Source organism: Fusarium mangiferae (genome assembly GCF_900044065.1).
Source record: "Fusarium mangiferae strain MRC7560 genome assembly, contig: FMAN_scaffold003, whole genome shotgun sequence".
Lineage (NCBI taxonomy): Eukaryota > Fungi > Ascomycota > Sordariomycetes > Hypocreales > Nectriaceae > Fusarium > Fusarium mangiferae.
In genome coordinates this window covers 291,472-302,580 of record NW_024573923.1, presented here as the reverse complement: position 1 = coordinate 302,580, position 11,109 = coordinate 291,472, and the positions used below count along the sequence as shown (strand labels likewise).

At 49.6% G+C, this 11,109-nt stretch overlaps 5 protein-coding genes across 5 annotated transcripts; 2 read left to right on the top strand and 3 right to left on the bottom strand.

Annotated features, from left to right (window-relative positions):
* Positions 1–519: 519 nt before the first annotated feature.
* On the bottom strand, positions 520–3,269 carry FMAN_04987 (putative subtilisin-like serine protease; the record flags this gene model as incomplete). The annotated part of the gene is made up of 3 exons (XM_041828240.1): positions 520–2,667; positions 2,718–3,086; positions 3,138–3,269. The coding sequence occupies 3 exons, from the start codon at positions 3,267–3,269 to the stop codon at positions 520–522; spliced, it is 2,649 nt and encodes an 882-aa protein (XP_041679123.1).
* A 1,769-nt stretch (positions 3,270–5,038) lies between these two features.
* Positions 5,039–6,276, top strand: FMAN_04988 (uncharacterized protein; the record flags this gene model as incomplete). Its single annotated transcript, XM_041828239.1, has 3 exons — positions 5,039–5,288; positions 5,340–5,482; positions 5,533–6,276. The coding sequence occupies 3 exons, from the start codon at positions 5,039–5,041 to the stop codon at positions 6,274–6,276; spliced, it is 1,137 nt and encodes a 378-aa protein (XP_041679122.1).
* A 28-nt stretch (positions 6,277–6,304) lies between these two features.
* Positions 6,305–7,078, bottom strand: FMAN_16066 (uncharacterized protein; the record flags this gene model as incomplete). Its single annotated transcript, XM_041828238.1, has 2 exons — positions 6,305–7,006; positions 7,067–7,078. 2 exons carry the CDS (start codon positions 7,076–7,078, stop codon positions 6,305–6,307), a joined length of 714 nt encoding a protein of 237 aa, XP_041679121.1.
* A 483-nt stretch (positions 7,079–7,561) lies between these two features.
* Positions 7,562–7,987, top strand: FMAN_04989 (uncharacterized protein; the record flags this gene model as incomplete). Its single annotated transcript, XM_041828237.1, has 1 exon — positions 7,562–7,987. The coding sequence occupies one exon, from the start codon at positions 7,562–7,564 to the stop codon at positions 7,985–7,987; it is 426 nt and encodes a 141-aa protein (XP_041679120.1).
* A 666-nt stretch (positions 7,988–8,653) lies between these two features.
* On the bottom strand, positions 8,654–10,801 carry FMAN_04990 (putative arginyl-tRNA synthetase, cytosolic; the record flags this gene model as incomplete). Its single annotated transcript, XM_041828236.1, has 4 exons — positions 8,654–8,744; positions 8,803–9,216; positions 9,263–10,467; positions 10,517–10,801. 4 exons carry the CDS (start codon positions 10,799–10,801, stop codon positions 8,654–8,656), a joined length of 1,995 nt encoding a protein of 664 aa, XP_041679119.1.
* Positions 10,802–11,109: the final 308 nt, after the last annotated feature.

Below are 11,109 nucleotides of genomic sequence, written 5' to 3'. Positions count from 1 at the left end.
TTGACGGCCCAAGGCTATTCCCTCGCACTCTCAGCTAACAGCCCGACGTTATACACATCTAGTCAACACATTTCAAAGCTTTCGAACTTCTTTATTATTTTGCCGTGAATATACCTCAGGTATCTTTTTCTGTAGAGTAGACTCGTTGGTGCAGGCAGATATGTTTTAACGTGTCGATGGTGAACATTCATTTCCATGGATGAGTCTCCCACTTGTGACGCTGCACGATAACTCTTCAAACGACGCATTAATGATGAAACTTTATATGATATTACATGGAATGAATAACGCTTAAGCCTAGTCACTAGTATGGGGATTTCAGATTGTGAACTGATTTCATTCTTTGCGCTGTCTGTGTGCAGCTAGATCTATGTTCTATTCTATCCTTAATTATCCAGATAATTAATCAATACCCATTTAACCATGACCATTTCCGAACCCTATTACATCTCTGATGCTTTTGTACACGAAACCAAAACAAATATGCTCATAATGCGTTTGCAAGCATAGAAACAACTCTTACTTTTCGTACCGAATCGTAAACACAGGCGAATACGCCTCGTCCCAATCCTCCTTCTTCTTCTCATCACCAAAGATTCTCAACGCTCTATATCTCACAACATACTGCCCCGCTGGGGCAAAAGTGCCATCTGCAAGTTCACCAGTGAAGGCTTGCGAGTTAGTACCCATTGCGTTCCACAGCAGGGGAAAGTCAACTGGTTCGCCAATAACGCGCGGCTTTTTGGAAGAGGTTGGTTTCTCGGTTGTTACCGGCATGATTTCGGCGTGAAGTTTTGCTGAGCCTAGAGCGAGGAACCATGTGAGACCGGGCAGTGTATCGGTGAGGTTATTTGCTGTGCCAGGCTTGGGGAGTGTCCATGTTGTGTTGTCTGGCACAGGGAAGCGGTTCTCGTCGGTTGAGTTTGCGATCCATGTATCCTTAGGTCCGAGAACCATTGAGTCGTGAAGAGATCCTGTCAAGCCTTGGTACGGAAGAGAAAGAGATGTCCCGTCGGTGCCGTTGATGGTTACATAACCCGACCAAACAGGCAACCGTGTTGCATTCAGACCTTTGGGAGGCGTAGCCAGAACCTCAATGACAATGCTTTCACCGGCATCGATAGTAAGCTTTGACTCGCTGAACTTGAGACTAGCATGCTCTTTGGCGAAGTCGTTAGGGAATTCATCCGGATAAATGTAATTCTCAACAAGCGTAAACATCGTGACGGCCGGGACGTGAGAAATCTGCAAATCAATCTGTTTCTTGCCCGTATTCTTAATAGTAAAGTTCAACGACTCAGCGAAATGATCCGTGTCGTTGAACGAAAGACTCGATCGTGATAAGAGAACTTTTGCGTGGGCGGCATCATGAGCCTGCACGATACCGCCGCCCTGCTGCGGAACAGGCGCGAGGAAGTCATAAAATATCTTTCCGTCGTTGAATAATTGCGGGTTTGCACTCGCTGAGAGGAGGTTCTCGATGAGAGCTGGATCGCGTGTGCCTCTGGCTTCTGCGATGAGAGCGACGATGCCAGCGACGAGGGGTGAAGCCATGGAAGTACCCGATAACACGGCATAGCTTCCCATGCTTCGGGGGTATGTTGAGAGGATTTTACCGCCTGGGGCTCCGAATTGAGGCTTGACATCCATTTCCCAGGTTGGGCCCCAAGAAGAAAAGGTACTCGCTGCACCGGCTGTGACGTTGTTGTGCTTCTGTTCGAGAATAACGTTGCCGTCACTTCCGTCCGACATGCTCAGAGTGATCTTCTTCTTTGCTTTCAGGGAAGCGATCCAGTCTGCGCCCTGTTCAGGAGACACGATACTTGCTGCTCTGATACCCGCGACGGAAGAGACGTCGAAAGGAGCGAGATCCTCTTTGTTGCTGTAGAACATGATGTACTTTGCACCAGCCTTCACTGCATTGGCAGCTTTCGCATCGAAGGTACACGAACCTCGTCGGAGAAGAACAATGTACTTGCTGAGATCAGGTGTGTTCTTAGGCCACTCATCACAACCATCATCAGCGACTGAAGTGTCGTAGTTGAGTGCCCAGAGCGGTAGTTTCACGCCCTTCCAGGCACTCGGCTTACCGCTCAAGTGTCCAAATTCATGCTCAGGACCTCCACCGATACTGTATTTCGACGCATTCAGGAGCGCGAGAGACTTGGTGTTGTCAAACGACCCAACAGCAGTGACCTTCTTCCCATTCGCAGCCGTACTCGCATAGAACATTCCCATGGCCCCTGCATTGCCCGCCGCAAGAACACAAGGAACGCCCTGCTCGACGATTCTCGAAACAGCCACCGCCCACGGTTCTTCAGACCAGCCCGACGGACCACCGATGGAAGCTGAGATAATATCTGCACCGTCTTCGAACGCCTGGTTGAACGCTGCGATAAGGACGTCATTTCCAGCTTCACCATTACAGCCAAAAGCGCGGTACGCTCCTATTTGCACACCAGGCGCGGCGCCGGTAAAGCCCATTGTGTTCTTTTGGGCGGCGAGAATACCTGCGACGTGAGTGCCATGACCAGCGCAGTCCATGGGGTCGTCGTCGGGCTTGGCGTGGTTGAGGCCGTCGTATGCGTCGCCTACGAGATCAGTGCCGAAGGAGACGAGACAGTCTTTGCCGAAGCAGCCTCCAAGGGCTGGATGTTTGTAGTCAACCTGTATAGATGTTAGTTCTGGGTATTAGAGGGAGTGTGAAGATGACTTACACCACTGTCGACGAGGGCAACCTTGAGGCCCTTGCCCGTGACACCCTCTGCCCTCAACTTGTCAATCTGCGTCATGACATGCGGCGAGAACGTATCGTTCACAGAAGCTCTCTCTTCAAAGCCTCGTTTTTGAATAGACTTGTACTCCATTCCCGGTGTACCCGTCCAGTGAACTTCAGGCTTGGGGATGCTGAATGTCTGGACAGGCCATTTTTGCTTGATGCCCGGCAATAGTGCCATCTCAGAAGCTAGGTCTTCAGCATTGTCGATGTCGGTGAATTGGATCGAGGCTCCTTTGAATAGCTTGTAGTTGTACTGCATACGAGTCTTGCCTCGTGCCGAAGCCTTGGCGAAGAAGTCGGCACAGTCCTAAGCTCTGTTAGTTATGGAAAGGGATTTAGGAGATGAGAGTATACGCACATGATTCTCTTCAAACTCAAAGATATAAGCTCCCGGTAACCGACTATGACCCTTGCCAACAGCGATCTTATCAAAGTCCACGGCGCTGACCACCGCAGCGTATAGCGCAGCGACTATACTTAATCGCACCATGATGAAAAGAAATACACCAAATCACGTTCTCCGCAATCACGAAGAAGTCACCAAGATACGAGAAAGAAAAGGGAAAGGAAAAGTAGAAAGGGAGGATTTAAACGAGATAAACCTGATCCCAACATTTCCGCCTTGGAAATAGGTTGGCTGGGGATCCTATATACGATCATCATAGCCCCATTATTGACACAAGCTGTGGGTTGATCCATGATGGGGAAAATAAAAGGGAAGAAGTGGGTTTCTGCGGGATAGTGGACTTTACGAGATTTCAGGCCATGAGAAGCAATCCTACGAATGAGAGCAGAGGATATATTTGAGACAGTTGTCTTGGGTATTCTCTACCAATGGACTAAATGGTTAGTTGCAGTAAATGAAGAGTCGGTATCACTGCACAGCTGAGGAATCGGCTGGCGGAGGTTGGGTTGGGTTGTCGACATGAGATCGACAGGCACTGCACGGATGATGAAACTGGGTCCCATGTCGCTAAACATAGAGTCATCTATGATAGAGCCGCATGAGACGGTTGCGCGTACATGCAGTCGAGACAAAACAAGACAAATTCATGGTTGAAAATGGTCTAGTTGTATGCAAGTTTGCGGTTGGGTGTCTATATCGAAATAACAACTCAACCACCAACCTTTTAACTCTGGCCGTTGTACGGATACCCAAAGCGAATACTACCACGTAAGTTCTATCACTTGAAACTCAATCAAACATCGTCATCCGATCCTCTTGATCCTCCTTGCACATCTCAATCTGCCCCACGATCGTCAGGAGAAACAAATGCTACCTTGCCATGACTTGTTCCCACTGCCTGACCCGCGATGATTCCTTGGTGAAATCATCCCGCTATGCAAGACTTATGCAGCACTTCCCGTGTCGTACCAAGCTGAACCTCGTATTTGCGGTACATAAAAAGAAACGGCACTAGTCTTTGCTTGGATACACGTAGCCAATTGGGCCCACGACACCTTGTGCATGCATGCATATGCAAGGCGGAAGACGTTTCTAAAATAAAATAGAGAAAATATTCTTGTTTTTTTTTTTTTTTTTTTCAATTTTTGAAGATGGGGCGTACATGAGGTGATTGATTTTCATCATGATGTGGAGCTTTACTCTCTTGCACATGCTGTTGAATTGGCGCCTCATTGTTATCACTGATTTTTATCGTTGTATGGCGGCGTTGAGGATGCAACGGGTACATACACCACGTTTTGTATCACGGGCAGACGGTAGGCCCGTTGTATGACGCCGTTGCTCGTGATTGTTCCCGCGTGTAGTCACACAAGACCGACTCAAGATCAACGCACGACTCTGTCCAACACAACTTGACAGACAAAAGGCTGGTCAATTTACCGATATCGCTAACCAACCACCCAGAAGACCATCACCAAATTTGCTGAGAATGAGAGTATGCACTTGAGCAATCGTCTTCCTTTGACCAAGCTGTACAAAGTAAGCTCACCACGGCATTTGAATCTTATCGCAGCTATAAAGATCCGGCAGATAAGATAATCCCGTTGTGGCTACGCCGAGAACATGCTCCGTGCCTCCGGCGCCGTCTCCGGAGGGACTGTGTCATGCCCCATCTGTGATTGGTCCATTGCACCATGCCGAGTGTGAAATGTTCAAAAAGGTTGAATCAGAAATGCGACATTGCTGTCCCAGTGAATCACTAATTAATCTATAACATCATCCCTTGTTCGAATGCAAAATTAAGCTTAAAACCTTACAACATCATACTGGTATTGACCAAGTTTGAAGACAATATGTCGGGACCAGATCCTCGTACGAAAGAGCAACCCTCTACTCACGATGCCGAGCGCAATATACAACCATCCGAAGAACCCAAAGAGAAGGAAAACGTATCGGCTTTCAAGTCCCTTGGTTGGCTCGACCGTTTTCTAGCAGTATGGATCTTCCTCGCCATGGTTGTCGGTATCATCTTGGGCAACTTTGTTCCTTCAACGGGGCCGGCTCTTGAGAAGGGCAAGTTTGTAGGCGTCTCTATTCCCATAGGTATGTAAACAACTTATCCGGCGGTATGAGTATACTGATCAGATGTACTAGCTGTCGGTCTGCTCGTCATGATGTATCCCATCCTCTGCAAAGTCCGATACGAAAGCCTCCACGAGATCTTCTCCCAGCGCGATGTCTGGAAGCAAATCCTTTTCAGCGTATTCATCAACTGGATAGTTGCACCCTTTCTGATGGTAACCTATAGCCCCATCCCCTCAAACATACAATATTCTGACGATGATAGCTCGGCCTGGCATGGGCCTTCCTCCCAGACAAGCCCGAACTTCGTATTGGTCTCATCCTCGTAGGCCTCGCACGCTGCATCGCCATGGTGTTGATATGGAACGGTCTTGCGGGCGGTGATGCCGAATACTGCGCTATCCTTGTGGCCATCAACTCGATACTGCAGATGGCTCTATACGCGCCAATGTCTGTGTTCTTTATCTCGGTGATCAGCGGAGAGGAGGGCTCTCTTGAAGTGTCATACTCAACCGTTGCAACTAGCGTAGCAGTCTTTCTCGGCATCCCTCTCGGCGCAGCTATCATCACTCGCTTCACCCTGCGTAAGATGGTCGGACCAGAGTGGTATGAGCGTGTCTTTTTGCGCATCATCTCCCCCTGGTCTCTCATCGGCCTTCTTTACACTATCCTCGTCCTCTTCGCTTCCCAAGGCCATCAGGTCGTGCATCAGATCGTGTCTGTAGTACGCGTCGCAGCCCCCCTCATCGTCTACTTCGTCATAATCTTCTTCGCAACACTTCTGGTATCTCGAAATGCTGGCTTCGGATACCCACTTTCGACAACACAGAGTTTCACTGCGGCAAGTAACAATTTCGAGCTTGCGATAGCTGTGGCTATTACCACGTTCGGACCCAGCAGTGACCAAGCGCTTGCGGCGACGGTTGGCCCGTTGATCGAGGTTCCGGTGCTTTTGGGTTTGGTGTATCTCCTTCGGTGGGTTTCTGATAGATGGAACTGGAAGAACTGAGTTTTGAAGTATGTAGCGACAAATAGTATCAGGTCATCTCGTCCATCAAATTGAGCAAATCCGTGTTGCGGACCATGCAGGTCTCGCCTTCGGCGCATCCAAGAGCAGATCGAGCTTGAGATATGTCTGATTGACCTCGGATCTGAGCGAGGATAGTAGCAGCTTCCATGCAGTGAATCTTGTCAAGAGATTTTGGTTGTTGGGGTACGTGCTGTTGTTGTGGCTGCGACACGGGCTGTGGTCTCGGGCAGCAGCCTGATTCTTCTGTGCAAGACGTAGCAGTCGTAGCAGGTGTTGGCGGTGAGTACATCTTGGGCTGAATCGCAAACGGAGGGTTGCTATTCTCCCTCATCGGACCACATCCTTGAGGCTGTGAGCATGGCACAGGTCTCGAGGCAATGACAACAGGTGAAGGATTGGAAGACGGCGTCGAAACGGGCGTAACAGTCGCCATGCCCGCTCTAGCGACCATCTTCTCCTCATGCCTCACAGCCTCAACATGAGCCTCAACCTCCTCAGCCGACACGCCCTTCGCAGCAAGCAAACCTCTCAGCGCAGCGTTCTCCCCAGCGACAGCCCTCGCAACACGCTGCATCTCTAGCGTAGCCTGGCCATCGCGACGTTCAAACTCACGCACACGATTCTGCAGATCGTCGAGTAATTCACGCTGTCTTGCGCGAGAGCGACGCTGGTTCTCGCGATTGAGAGCGAGAGACTCGGGGGTTCGAGTCTAGTTGGGCTTAGTATTTTATTTTGACGGATATACGGGAGTAAGGGGGAAATATCGTACCTTGCGTGGCATGATGGGTTTGGTGAATTCTCCGGCTGAGATGAGACGGGTTCAGGTGAGATGATGGACTGGGGTATTGGATAAAATGCGCTGGGGAATGAGTCGAATTGGTTGGAAAAAAGATTGTCTGGAAAGGCGTCGTACAGCAGCAATAGTTTGTTTTCCGGTCCCACCAGGCTTAGGCTTGTGTCTATCTAATACGAACTCGGTAATGACTCTTCCGCACTCAATCATTCAGTGACGGGCCTCTCAGAGAGATAAATTAGTACCACTGAACTGTATGAATGAGTGTAGATCAATTGAAGCATTCACTCCATTTTGACCCACGCCCGCAAACCGTGATCGCTCGATTACAAACCCTCCACATTTTTCCCTCTCCATGTATCCCAATTAGGTAATCTCAACTTCGGCCCAGACTCAAACTCCACCATCGTCATTAACTTCCTTCACCTCTCTTCCAGCAAAAGCCAATTGATTCAATTACACCCAATCACAATGATCTGCAATACCTGCCGCCGCGCAGCAATGCGCTCTGCTCGTCTTCCCCTGCGCACCCTCGTCCGCGCTCCCACGGCCATTACCCGCGTTACAACACAAATACCTACATCAACACCCCGAAGACTTCTCTCGACCTCTGCGACTCGATTCTCTGCTGCCGTCGAGGAAGAGCCCGATCTACCTTCCATGAGCCCCGCTGAATCTGCCATCGCCGAAATACTCTCCGATAAGCTCCAGCCCACCGAACTACTTGTCCAAGATGTCTCTGGTGGTTGTGGCAGCATGTACGCCATCGATATCACATCCCCTGCTTTCAAGGGCCAGACGATTCTTAAGCAGCAGCGCATGGTGAATGCTGCTCTTGGTGATCTTGTCAAGGGGTGGCACGGCGTTCAGATCAGGACCAAGGTCCCTTCTTCTTAAGGGCGATAGGGTTATAGAACAACCATATCTTTATGTATACGAGGGCGAAAACTGGTGGGGAGCCAAGATGGGATGATTGTACGACTATGAAGATTGCTAGAGCTCAGGAACGTCACGAATGGGAAGACATAACGATCTGCAATTGCACAAGATTCAGATTTTGATGTGGCTCAGTGCTAAATGGATCAATTGAGCCCTAAATCGACAAGCTGCTGTATAATAGAGAAACAGAGGAACAATGCATGGGAATCACGACCGGAAATCTCAGCTACAGGAAAAGACGTAAAAATATCATTCATCATCAAGGCTGCTGCCATTCGATGGTGATTTGAATTCTGTATTTGCGTCACATGCATTGGCCGATTTCGATAGTTATGTATCACACAGGCTCGTTGAGGTGACTGATTATGTGACTCAGGCTGACGAATCTATCATTTAACCGACTCGTCAATACGGAAGAGTTCATGACTCAGCGATATGCATCTGCTATCTTGGATCGTAGAGTTGAGGGCTTTGGTCTATCACTTCAGGATGGCCAGTGGCGGATGCCAGAGAAACCCTCGCTTCAAGTCGAACTGGGCGATTTGAACAATGAGTTTTGGAACTACCACGAAGGTAAGTTCAATGGGTATATTAAAACTTTTCATAGTCTCGTCTAATGCGCCATTAGTCGAGATAAGACTCGACGCCCATCATTCCATGCCCCTCTTTAATTCCATGTCCCATTTCTTTTACAAATTCTCGTTCAAACTCGTAGCTTACATTCTGTATATCATCAGCAATTGCTCATAAGTCGGCATCTTTGGGGAACATACCGTTCAACAGGTGTAAGACCAAGCAGACTCATGCCATTGTGGAGGACAATTCGGGCAGCATCGTACAGAGCCATACGAGCCTTCTGAAGCTCAGCCTCGCTGCCGACAATTCGGAGGTGATCGTAGCTGGAGCTGAGAACGTGTGTCATCTTGAACAAGTATGTCAAGATGGTGGTGGGCTCAAGGGTCTTGAGAGTGTTCTGGACAACGTCGGGCCACTGGCTAAGAAGTCGGACGAGGTCGGTAGCGTGCTTCTCGGTTAGAAGATCGTAGTTGGCAGTGGCCAGCTCATCGTCGGAAAGGCCAACTCGTCGGCGGATAGAGCACAGACGAGCATGAGCATACTGGAGGTAAGGGCCAGTGTCACCCTCGAAAGAGGTCATGACGTCCATGTCGAACTTGTAGTTGTTGATTCTAGTGTCGTTAGTAACACGCTTTTCAATGAGTTTCGGATACATACCGCTTTCCAGACATGTCTTGGACCATGACACTGCTGATACCAAGGATATCGGCAACAGCCTCGGGGTTCTCGACCTGGGAGTACTTGGTTTCGTTCTTCTTCATGACCTCATGCATCTTGTCGGCGACATCACGGAGAATATCGTCAAGGAACTTGACAGTACCCTTTCGGGTGCTCATACCAAGAACCATACCGAAGTTGATGTGCTGACACTTCTTAGCAATATCCTCGTGGCCCATAAGCTCAATGGTCTTGAAGAGTTGCTTCAAGTGGAGATCCTGTTGAGAAGCGACAACGTAGATCATGTGGTCAAAGTTGTACTTTTCTTGTCGGTTGAGAAGCTCGCTGATATCTCGGGTGAGGTACAGAGCAGTGCCATCCTTCTTTCGGAGAATGACCTTCTCCAGACTCTTGCCAGGCTTGCCAGGGACGTGCTTGGAGAAGTCAATGAGGATAGCACCATTAGCGTCCTCGGTCAGGCCCTTCTCAGAGAGGACCTTGGCGGCTTTTTCCATGTCCTCCTCGGGGACCTGAGACTCTCCTGAGTATTCGTCGTACTCAATGTTGAGTCGGGCATAGGTCTTCTTGTATCGAGTAATGCTGAGATCTCGGAATCGTCGCCAGAGGTCGACGGCCTCCTTGTCGCCGTCTGTCATTCGTCGGAAGTACTTTCGGGCTTGCTCGTCCAGGGACTTCTCCTCAAGCGCAGTGATGTCCTCACCAGCAGCCTTCTTGGCCGCAATCTCCTCCTTCTCGGCGGACATATCCTGGTTAATTCGGACGTAGAGGTTGAAGAGGTGGTTAATAGGATCGGCCTTGAGGGCTTCCTCATCACCCCACTTCTCCCAGGCCAAAGCCAACAGACCATACTGCTTACCCCAGTCACCGAGGTAGTTCATTCGGGTTACCTCCCATCCAGCACTCTCGTACAAAGAAGCGAGGAAACCACCAATGATGGTACTTCGGAGATGGCCAGCGTGGAAAGGCTTGGCAATGTTGGGCGAGGAGAACTCGACAATCATTCGCTTCCTGCCAGAGTTGGGGTCGCTGGGGTCTCGGAGGCCGTTGTAAGGGTTCTTGCCATAGTTGTCGGCGCGCTTTCGAATCGTAGGGAGGAGCATGCTGATAAGCTTATTGGGCTTGAAGAAGAAGGAGATAAAGGGACCAGCAGCGGTAGGCTTCTCAATAAGAGGAGACTCGGGGAACTTGATCATGTTAGCTATATTTCAGCAATTGCTATTTTATGCGACTCACCTGAGCAACCCATTCCTCAGCAAGCTCTTGAGGCTTCTTGCCCTTCACTCGGAGGGCAGGAACAGCAAGAATAGCATCTCCCTTGTCGAGAGTCTGAGTCCACTGGATGGCGGGGTAGATAATCTTAGGATCAACACCAGTAATAGGCGCCAAAAGGCTTGTGATGTGTGAACGGTAGATATCGACTGGGTTGGTATCAGGGTGACATCCAGGGAAAGAAGTTTCGATGTTGTCGAGACCAAGCTGCTGGAGCTGGTCGGCGAGAGCGTTGGCGTCTGTCGCCATGGTGCGTATACGTTTGAAGGAGGAGGGGTACTTATAGTCGCGATGCAATGTCTGTTGTCGCGGGGACTGACGAGTCGAGAGTAGAGAAAAGGTACGAGTCTGGACAAAAGCTTGTCGCAATGGCAAAGAGGATGTTACAAGATAACAAGAAGTAGAAGAAGAGAAAAAGGTGGAGGAGGTAAAGCGCCGCGCGAGCATCAATGGCAATTCCGAGCGAGTGAGTGTGAGTCAAGTGGGCTCAAGGGTTAACAAAAAAAAGGCTTTGACTCTTTCACATCTTTCCTGCGAGTCATCATTCGCCGGGGACG